Source organism: Molossus molossus, unplaced genomic scaffold (genome assembly GCF_014108415.1).
Source record: "Molossus molossus isolate mMolMol1 unplaced genomic scaffold, mMolMol1.p scaffold_m16_p_11, whole genome shotgun sequence".
NCBI classification, from domain to species: domain Eukaryota; kingdom Metazoa; phylum Chordata; class Mammalia; order Chiroptera; family Molossidae; genus Molossus; species Molossus molossus.
In genome coordinates, this window is record NW_023425346.1 from 28,023,069 (window position 1) to 28,033,410 (window position 10,342).

At 48.3% G+C, this 10,342-nt stretch overlaps 1 protein-coding gene across 12 annotated transcripts in view; it reads right to left on the minus strand.

Annotated features, from left to right (window-relative positions):
* ZEB2 (zinc finger E-box binding homeobox 2) overlaps nucleotides 1–4,998 on the minus strand; it is a 130,984-nt gene extending 125,986 nt beyond the window's left edge. For 7 of the 12 annotated variants that reach the window (XM_036253598.1, XM_036253609.1, XM_036253596.1 and 4 more), the window contains exons 1-2: nucleotides 2,242–2,487; nucleotides 1,892–2,033 (exon numbers count right to left, since the gene is read on the minus strand). In XM_036253598.1, coding sequence (XP_036109491.1) covers nucleotides 1,892–2,033; nucleotides 2,242–2,289 — 190 coding nt within the window. In that variant the 5' untranslated portion in view covers nucleotides 2,290–2,487. Of the gene's footprint in view, nucleotides 1–1,891; nucleotides 2,034–2,241; nucleotides 2,488–2,923; nucleotides 3,076–4,577 lie in introns of those variants that run through there. The other 5 variants (XM_036253610.1, XM_036253605.1, XM_036253606.1 and 2 more) reach the window with 4 other exon arrangements.
* Nucleotides 4,999–10,342: the final 5,344 nt, after the last annotated feature.

The window sequence follows — 10,342 nt, forward strand, 5'->3', positions numbered from 1 at the left end:
GTAATTTTAGTGTCTACTAAATTACCCAGTGATGGGGAAGGGGAGGTCTCCGGTGTAAGGACCACCTTAAATAATGCCAGACACACTAGAGTGAAGAAAAAATTAAATTGAAAGAGAGAGAGAGAGAAGGGGGGGGGGAGAGAGAGAGAGAGAGAGAGACTGACTTAAAAAGAGGCAGCCTGAACTGGATGTTGGGGAAGCAGCTCCGAATATATTATTGTACTTGTTTTTTTGTAATACTAAGCCAAGCAAATAGATCAAAGGCAGCACAAAGGGAAAAGGCAGGATAACGTAACGAACAGTTTCTGACTAAAATTCCTCTATCACTCCCCCATATGGCTCGACACCTCCACCACAACAAGCAAAAGACACACACACACACACACACACACACACACGCACGCACACACACAACCTAGAGAGAGACAGAAACAGAGAGACAGGAACAGAGAGACAGGGAGAAGCATCGTTTGTCTCTAATCAAAATTCTCTACTCTTCGTGTTTTTTTTCCCTCCAGCACCCCACACTGTGCCCCCAGCTGCCCCCTCCCCGCGCTGCGTAGCTCAGGGGCAGGCCCGGGGCGCGCACAATTGTCTTCTCTAGAGGAAAGTTGCTCCAAGTGGGCCCGGCGGTCCCCGCGAGGCGCGGCTGGGCTTGCGGGAGGCCGGAGGCCGAGCCGGCACCGCGTCCCCGCGTCCAGCTCCGGAGCGTGAACGCGGCCCTGTGCCCGGTGAGCAGGGGGAACGAGAAGTTTCATTTCCCAGTCCGAGCTGGCGCTAGTTCGCTTGTTTGTTTTGGGGGGCTGGTTTTTCTTTTTAAACTCAGTATCCTCCGTCAGCTCCCCCGGCACCCTGTCTGGTCCCCAGCTCTCTCCCCTCCCCCAGGCGCCTTCTGCGCTCTTGCCAATCACTTTTCTCTTTTATTCCCACGATTTTGTTTGTGGTTAATACCTAGGGGGTCTCTCTCTCTCTCTCTCCCCCCCTCTCTCCCCCCTGCTCTCTCCCTCCTCCTTCTCTGCCTCTCTCCAAGATGGACCTACTAAACTGTCACCGCTTTAATCTCCTACCTCCTATCTGTGTGTCCCCCTCGCACCCCCATCTTCTTCCTCCTTCCTGACTCAGCCTGGATAGCGGGCTCCTTCTGACCACATAGAAACTGCCCAGAAAAGTCTCCCAGCGCTCTTAGACTCGCCAGCCCCACGCGAGGGGCCAGAGCCCGATAGAGAAGAGCCACCCGCCCCCAAGCCCGCCCGGACCCCGCCGGGACCCCGCCGGACCCCGCGCAGGGCCGGCCGAGTCCCTCCCATCCCGGAGTCCGGGCGCGCCCAGCCGGGCCCCGCTGCCCGCGGACCGTTACTTGGCGTAAGGAGAGGCAGCCGGGCGACTCAGGGAAGAAACTTTACGCCTTGTAGAGGCACAGCCCGGGGCCCCCTCTCTCTCCTTCGCCGTCCCTTTGCCACCCCCGCCCCCGCCCCGGGATCCTGCACGACCTGGCGCCCGGGCCCCCGCCCTGCCCCAGCCGGACGCTCCCGCAGCCCGGCCGGGGACTCGGCGGCCCGGGAGCTAGCTGAGCAGGAGGCGGAGGAGGAGGGAGGGCGGAGGCGGGGGCGCGAAGGGGTGGCGGGGATAGGGGCTCGGGGCCCCGTCCGTACCCCAGCACTCGGAGCCCGCCGGCGCCCGACGCTCACTTTGCCCGGCACTTCCCCAACTCCCCCCGGTCCAGCCACCGCGCGCGCTGGGCTCCGGCGCCGGCCGCGGAGAGAGGCTCGCCCGCGAGCCCTGGGCGCCGCCACCGTCGCCGCCGCCTCGGTTCCTTTACCCTTTCCCCCCTTCTCCCTGGGTCTAGAGCCGCGGAGTGGCCCGGAAAAGTTTGGTTCGGGCCGGTTCTTACCGTTTTTCCTCCTGGGATTGGCTTGTTTGCGCCTCTTGCACCGGGGGCCATCCGCCATGATCGGCTGCTTCATTGATAAGAGCGGATCAGATGGCAGTTCGCATGGACTCGGCGCCCTGCTTCGGCAGCACGCAGGCTCGATCTAGCAACCAAACACAGCGACAATGTGGGCATCGCCCGCGCCCATTGAAACGCGCGCGGGCCGCCCAGGGGAGCCGGGCCAGGGCCCCGGCGAGCACCCATCCGCGCCCCCCAACGCCAAAGCGAAACTTCGGCGGCCCCCTCCCCGCCCCCCACCCCAGCCTTGGCCCCGAGGCGCTTTGTGTTTGTTACTGTTTGGTGTGTCGCACCAGAGAGGGGATCAGAGAGACAAGAATTACATCTTCAAAATGAGTCATAACTCCTGACCGTATGAGGGAATGCACACGGCGGTACAGTAAGGCTGCTTGACTCAGGGCTAGGCGGACCCTTTCCTCCGAAAAGTCCTCAGCCAGGCTCGGGAACTTGGGGTGAGGCGACGCTTTCTTTCACTCTTATCTTGTCTCACCCCCACCCCATTCCCCAGAGGAAACAAACAAACAAACAAACAAACAACGCGAAACAGCCCCGGGGTGAAGCACACTCGGGCAAATTGATAATAGTAATTATAGGAAGCCCACTCGCCCCGCGACCCCTCCCCTCCCCTCTTGGAGTTGATCGAGGCACTGTCTTTTCCTCCCTCCACCCCCCCGCCCCCAAATTAAGATTTCCCGTTTCACACCAGAGTAAGAAATATAATTATAAGCCTCTTTGGACACTGTCCCTCCCCACTCCCCCCCCCCCCCCACCTCTACCACTTTGACAATATTTACTTAAGTATTTCCCCCCACCTCACTCACACACATGCTCCCCACACTGGTTCCCTTAAATAGTTCCAGTAGAAAAGAAAAATTTTTCCCCCTCAAGAAAGGAAAGAGAAAGTCCAACCGCTACAGCAGTACTTTTAAGCTCTACTAAATGATCGTATCCTTTCTGGCTTCGAAACTTTTGTACCTAAAAATCGAGAGAGGCGCTGCATTTTTTCAGCTGAAACTGTCAAAACTTGGAGTAGGGGAACCTCGGAGGCAGGCAGGAGAGGAGGAGAATCCCGAAACTCCGTGGGGTTGGGAAGATGCTGTGCCTCGAGGATTAGTTCAAACAGGGGGCTATAAAAGATGTAACAGATGCAAACTGTAACACAGGGCCATTAACCCTTAATCTGCCGAGCACACTCAGTCCCCACGCCCCGCACCTATTGTCTCCCGTGCTGGAAGCTTTGCGGAAAACCTGGAAAGTGAGTATCAGTTTCCACACGTTTGCTGAGAGGGGAGGGGGTGGGGGCAAGCAGAGAGAAGGGGAAGTGAATTATTTAGAAAGCACCTTGAATTTAACCTAGGCATAGTGGGAGAGTTTTAATTTAAGTTTGACATATTTTGTCATTTCTTGGCTCTCTTCATTTGAAATTGTAGGGGAAAAATCCTGAAATACAGAAATGGTCACACAAGTGTCTGGGATGAAACAGCTGGCCTGTCTATATTCCTGCTGAGACTTACACACGATTGCATATAAATATATGTTTAATAAAGTAAGCTGCTAGTTTTATGAGCATGTGTGTGTGAGGGAGAGACAGGGCATTTGTGCTGTAAACTTTATCTTTGCCTGTTATTTCTAACTCTGGAGTTAGTAATCTTGCCTTCATCATTATAAGGGGGGCATGTAAAAAAAAATATATATATATAAGTAGGTGGGAGATAAACATATTCATGTTAGCAGGGCTCACCACTGTTCCTGGGAACTCCTACTATCTCTCTCGACTTTTCAGTGCCAAAGCATGGAATGGGATGTGTGTGTGTGTGTGTGTGTGTCCCCGGTTAAATCCATCTATATTACTATGCCATTTAAAATAACAATTTCTAAAGTTATCCTTAATTTAAAACCCTGATATCCTGACAGCAGTTTTCCTCCCAGCTGTAGTGACCCCCACCCCACTTTGGTAAACGACTCAAGTTCCATGAAGACTTTCACTTCTTTATTTATCATCACAGAAGTGAGGTGTTACTTCACATACACACACAAAGAATGAAATAAAGAAATGAAACTCGCTAAGCAGATAGAAAACAGACACTTTCTGCTTAGAAAACAGCCTTCTCCGGTGGGAGAGGAGGATGGACTGCCATATCTAAGAGAAAGACTTGCCCCCGAATTTGGTAGGTTTGTGTCGATCAAGTTTTGTAATTATTAACAGGTATTTGCAAAGTTTTAATTGCTGAATACAATGAATTGGAACTAGCTGTGAAAATAGAACAGAGTCTCTCCCCTTGAAGAGTTTTTATTCCAACCATATAGTTCTCAATAAAACTTTTCCTAGCTTGGGTAGCAAAATGCACCTTTGGTTACCTGAATGGACAGGTACAGGGTAAATTGTTGGGGGAGGAGAACAAGAGAAAAGGAAGCAGAGAGATCAGGAGTGGGAGAGAAATCGGAGAAGTCACTCTTGGGAAAAGCTTGCCATAAAAGAGCTAAACCCACCTGAAATTCCTACCCACAGACACTCCTTCTCACTTCAGACTCACATCCCCACTTAAAAGGAGAAAATCATAAAAGGAGAGTGGTGGGTAATAATACCAAAAAGGAATAAAAAGAGAGAAAAGAAGAAAAAAAAACCTACCTGCGAAGTCTTGTTTGTAGTTTTGGCCAGAAATGGTGAGAAGAAAAAGCATGAAGAAGCCGCGAAGTGTGGGGGAGAAAAAGGTGGAAGCGAAGAAACAGCTCCCGGAGCAAACTGTACAAAACCTCGCCAAGAGTGTCGGGAGGCAGGACCGTTATTCCTGCGGAGCAGGTTAGAACTGATCTCTTTTAGCCACTCCAGGAAACACAAACCTGGGGACGGACTGACGTGTTACGCCTCTTCTAATGACATTTTTTTCTTTTTCTTTTCTGTAGGAGAGAGAGAGACCCTGAAACACGCGCCACCTATCTTTGTGGGGAGGGATAATTGAAGCGCCCTGAGCGTGAGCATCATGTGAAAACGTGATCGCCAAGTTTCTCTCTGGGAAAGGATCTGGGATAGATTATACCTTGAAGTCTCCGCAAACGCTTTAGTGGAAGAAATGAAATTCCACCTCCCTCCCTTCCTCTCTCCCTCCCTCTCGCTCCCTCCCTCCCTCCCTTCTCCACGCCCCCCCCCCCCCCCCCCCCCCCCCGTCAAGCCTTTGGCATCATTATCCTCATCACTAAATCCTACAGAGTACAGGGCGGAAAACGGTGCACACCATTCACTGAACTGGAGAATTCTAAGGAGCGAAAGTTAAAGGGGAAGATCCCGGGTCCTCAATCCAGATTGCCTCTTCTTATACAGAGATCTCTAATGACCAGATTTGAGATGCACATTAAGTTGTGTGGATTTCTCAGCACAGTTTCTGGAACTAAATTCTTTGCCCTTTCTCTTATTATTTTTTCTTTTTAGATGCCAGGGCCAGAAAAAAAAATGCTGCATGTGAACTACATCTTAGGGTGTGTTGGTGTGTGTGTGTGTGTGTGTGTGTGTGTGTGATGAATTTCTGGATTGGATCCTCAGACTAAAAAGTAGTTTGGCATTTTTTAAATAGGTTCTCTAAGTAATTAACAGAGAGCGCTGGGTTGACGGATCTCTGAATCCCTCTACATCTCACGGAGACTTTACTATAAAGTGAGTGAGCATGTGTAGTGAGACAGGAGGAAAAGGAGAAAGGCCATAGAGGAACTTAGCAGGGAAGGAAGAGCATGATATTAAACAGCATGGGGTCTAAGTTTTGGAGTATATATTTTTTGATATTGCAATTAAAGTAAAATTAAAAAGAAAAGACTCCACCTTTGCTCTGAAGGGATTGGTTATGTAAATATGGAAGGGATTTCCTGGAGAATACAGCTTTCTACTGTATGGTTAATTAAATAATCACTCAAAAGCTTCCAATGTGACGCTTCTGTCGTAATCCAATCAGGTTACATAGGTCCTAAACAAGAAAGATATTTTCCACATCTGGAAGTCAGCAATTTAGCAAGTACTGCACATTATTAACCAATTCAGAGCCCACTTCCCAGGGGAATTTTTTTTGAAGTTTAAGTGTTCTTAACCAATGCTCTGCTGTTTTGTTAATCAAAAAGCTGGTTTACACTGCACATAATTGGAACTAATATAGAAGTAAATAAAGACAGCCAAATTTGAGGATGCTGAGCACAGGCATTTATCGGAAAAGGAAGAAATCTCTTAGCCTCCAATGGTTCAGGCTCAATTTCTTAAAGAACTGTGAGGCTTTTTTTTTTCCAAGAGTGAAAGTGCTTGCTAACCTCAGAGCACAAATAAACTTCCAGTCCCACAACCTTAAGGTTTTCAAGCAAAGGTAAAGGTAGAGGTGTCAAGAGGACTAAAGAATAGCCTCATGCCAATTTTTTTCTGCTTTAATATTGTTAATATGTTATAGCCCCCTGTTTTCTGCCTGATGAAATCTGAAGCAAATAATACCCTGATCCAACACTAGACTTTTACTTACATTAAGATAAAGTGCTTTGAACTGTGCTTTGAATGTGTGCCTAAAGCAAGACTTTGAATGTAAGAGTCACTGGCAATTGCACTCAGAGGAGGGAAAAGCCACGACATGGGTTGCCACATCCACACTCCCAGAGGTGCATGTCTTTGTATTTTGTATGTTTATTTTGGGGGGAGGGGGTGGGACAGCCACCAGCATGATTACAGCCAATTCTTACTTTAGGATGCAAGAAAGTCAGTCCTCACAGTTGGTTACAGACTCACCTCTTTTCCTAACTTGAATATTTATTACAATGAGAATAGCTAGATAAATTAATCTTCTGTCCACCCCATTACAGATAAATTACCCATTGAAGAGGAGCAGTCAAGCTCGTCAGTCTAAAATTAATAATAAAAAAGAAAATCAAAGATTTCCAACATGGGTCAGACACATTCTCAATTTTCTGTTTTACATTTGTTTCAATATTACATATATACTAAATATTTGTATGAGTTTCAAGTTCCTGCTCTGAGATTTGTCTCTATTATTAATATCCTTTTTTCTTCCTCTTCTCACCATCACCTTATTTAAAAATAATTGAAATTCAGCTTTCTCTAGAAGTTTGTTTTTCACCCTCCCCTCTCCCATTCCGAAGGAAGTAGGAGCCCCACTGCACGGAGTGATCCACGCAAGACCCCACTCCGGGAGCCCAGGTAGCCACTGGAGACTCACCGCCCAGACATACACACTCACAGGAAAAACTTCAGGTCAGAGAATCAAATCGAACGGTAACAAATCACCTTGTCTTATTATCTATATTAATGTCAGATTGCCTAGGATCTGACTTACAAAAAAAGGCTCTTAAGTATTTCCACTAAAAACACCTAATCATTTGAATATTCTGGGCTCTGTAATTATTCAAGTGGCAGCAGGCAGCCCCAACTCTTAGCACTAGGAGTTCCGACGTGCAAGTATTTAACATGGGGCAAAAGAGCAATCTTTCAGATTCCCTTCAAGGTGAATATATGGATGGTGGCACGGGAAGGGTCCCCGCGAGGGGTGGGCGCGCCAGGAAGTTGCCCCCCGCCCATGCTTGGCAACGCCCTGGCACTCCGGTCCCCATTTCACCGACAGAGTTCCCACCAACACAGAGGCGGTGGGACCAGAGAAAGCCGGAATATAAATTTGTCCCAAACACTCCCTTAGTCCGAAGGCCAGTTCGGGGACAACAGGGATAGTGGGATCAGCGGGATGCAGGAGCGCAGGATGCAGGGAAAAGTCGAAAGAGAGGACGGGGTGGGGGGCAGCTAGCTTTCGGCTTCTCACACAGCAAAGCAAGTCCTGTAAATGAATCGCTCCTTCCCCGTCTTTCTTCTCCATTAATAATCCATTTTGAGATTAACACAGACCAAGGGGATTAAAAGAACAGATACGTGCAAATGTGAAATAATATTGCAATCGACATTGGAGGGAGAAAAATAACTCTTTAGGGTTTCTTTGAGTAAAACAAACTGCCTCCCTCAGGATTCCCTCCACCCAAGCAGAGTGAGAAGATGCACTTTTGTTTTCCTATTCCCTCCAGCCAGGACCTGGTGCCTGTCCCCCCATTCACCTCTCCGTCTGTCAATTTCCTCAACTTTCACAGCTCCCCCACCTCTCCCCAGCCCCCCGCTCCGCTCCCGGGCCCAGATGCCCGAAGAGATACAAAGTTTCTGCCCTTGAACACACAGGCTGCAGAAGGAATTTGAATTTGGCCACAGCGAAATACTTTTTTCTTTTTTTAAAGCAAATTGTTTATTTTGTACAATGTGGAGAAAATTTTTTAAAAGGAACTTATTCTCGTTTTGAAACAGAATTGACCTTTCATCGGGAGGAATTATTTGGACCCTGTTGTTACGCAGGAGGTGGGCAACTTCTTAGTGCAAGCAAAGGGTGATAAGGGGTCCCCTGGATTGAGAATGTATGGAGGGGGTTGGGGCGGTAGGGGTCCAAGCCAAGCCAAACGGTTTTCTCACGTGCAAACTCGCAATCCAATCCATTCGGAGTTGAGCCTAGGATAGGAGGGGGGGTGGAAATCAGGAGCATCTCTCTGAGAAGCCCTTGCAAACAAAATCAAAACAGGACTAGAGAACCTCAGACCGTCCCTAACATCCCTGCTGCGAGGCCCGCGGGCTGTGGAATCTCGCACGTCACCTGGCCCGGCAGCGCGGCCAGCCGAAGGGCTTTATTTTCTTTTCTTTTATTTTAATTTTTCGAAGTTAAGGTTGAATCTCGGCTTCTGTGCTTTTGCCAACATCTCCTCCATTGACAGGAACCAGCAAACTTCAAGACTCAAATGAGCGTCTTAATTTACTGATGCAAAACAGGTCTGCTTGTTGCCCCCAGTTCTCGGCGCGCTGTCCCCCGCGCCCCCAGCTTCGGTCCTCCATTTGATCTCTGGGTAAGGCCCCGCCGCCCAGGCGGGGGAGCACGTGGGGGGGGAGGGTCGCCCCCGCCCGCTCGCCCTCCCCCGGACCTGTCCCCGCCCGGGAACCCCGCGACCCCCGCCCCGCCGCCTGGTCAGCTGACCTGGCTCGCTCGCCGGCTCCCCGCCCGCCGCCCTGTTTCCGGTCCCCGGGGTCCGCGAGCAGCGCACGTTGAGGGAGCGGCCGCGGCGGGGAGGTGATGCTGGGGGCTGATTACCATGAGAAAGGCTGTGCCTGGAAAAGCCTCCTCCACGCGACTGTCAATCTCACTAAGGAGAGGGGGTGGTGACGGAAAGGGGCCCTGTAGGAGTCACCAGAAAACTTGGAGTGAGTTGGATGCGACGCAGGCCCGAGGAGGTGGCTTTCGCCTCAAGTTGGAAGGCTGTGGCGCTCAGTGCGCGGACGCCAGCAGCCTCGCCAGGGAATTGAAAAGCAAAAATCCTCTCTTCCCTCCCTCCCTCTTGCTCTCCTTTTCAGCCCTTCCTGCCCTTTATCCTTATTTTCTTGAAATTCTTTCCCAGTTGCATTTCCTACATTCTCCTTTCTTTCTATTTGATCTCTCCCTTTTGCAATCTCTTGTTTTGTTTCTTAACAACCTCTCTTCTCCTTCGCTCTTTTCTGCCTACTTTCTGTGTCCAGATTTATCATTTCTTTTTGAAAACACAATGTTAAATATGTAATTAATCTACCAGCAGGAGGTCAGGGACACCCTGACTAAAATAACTGCCTAGGTCATCAGAGAACAAGTTCACCAGGTGTCAGTGAAAAGTAAAAATAATAATGATAATAACGTATAAATCAATTATTTCTGTAATCATAATCGCTTCTTATTCTGAATTATAACAGCTCAAATTGACTTTTAAAAATATATAATCTTCCTAAAAATGAAAATACTTCGAATAGGGAAATTCTTTAGAATTAAGGCAATATGAAAAAAAATTCTCATTAATAGTGATATTTTAGCAGTGCTTAACAGACTCTAGAATTATAATAGGTAAAAAAGGAAACTTAAACTGTGCTTTTTCCTTTAATGACTATCTGGAAAGTGTAAAAAATTTCCCAAAGCACCTCCCCACCCCCTAACAAAGATGAGTCTATTCAGAAAGAAACATCATGTCTTGCATTCTGTACATGCTAGCAAACACACAACTTGAGTTGTTGGGTTGTTTCCTTGGCCAGGTTGCATCATGACCTAACAGAGTTAGTGAACATAGGGCTGCTTATGTCATGAATGTGCTATATAATTTTGTTTTCCTTTTTCATAAATGTCTTTCATTCATTTTGGGCACATGTATTCTCTTCTTAAAATTCAGAATTTGCACTTGTTTACAATTTGTTTACTTTGTTGAATGTTTAAAATTTGTTAGGAATCAATGGAACATGTACATGAAGCCCTTTTTAGGCCAAGAAAAATAAAGATGCATTAGAAAGATGCCTTTTATGCTTCATAATTATTAATTGAC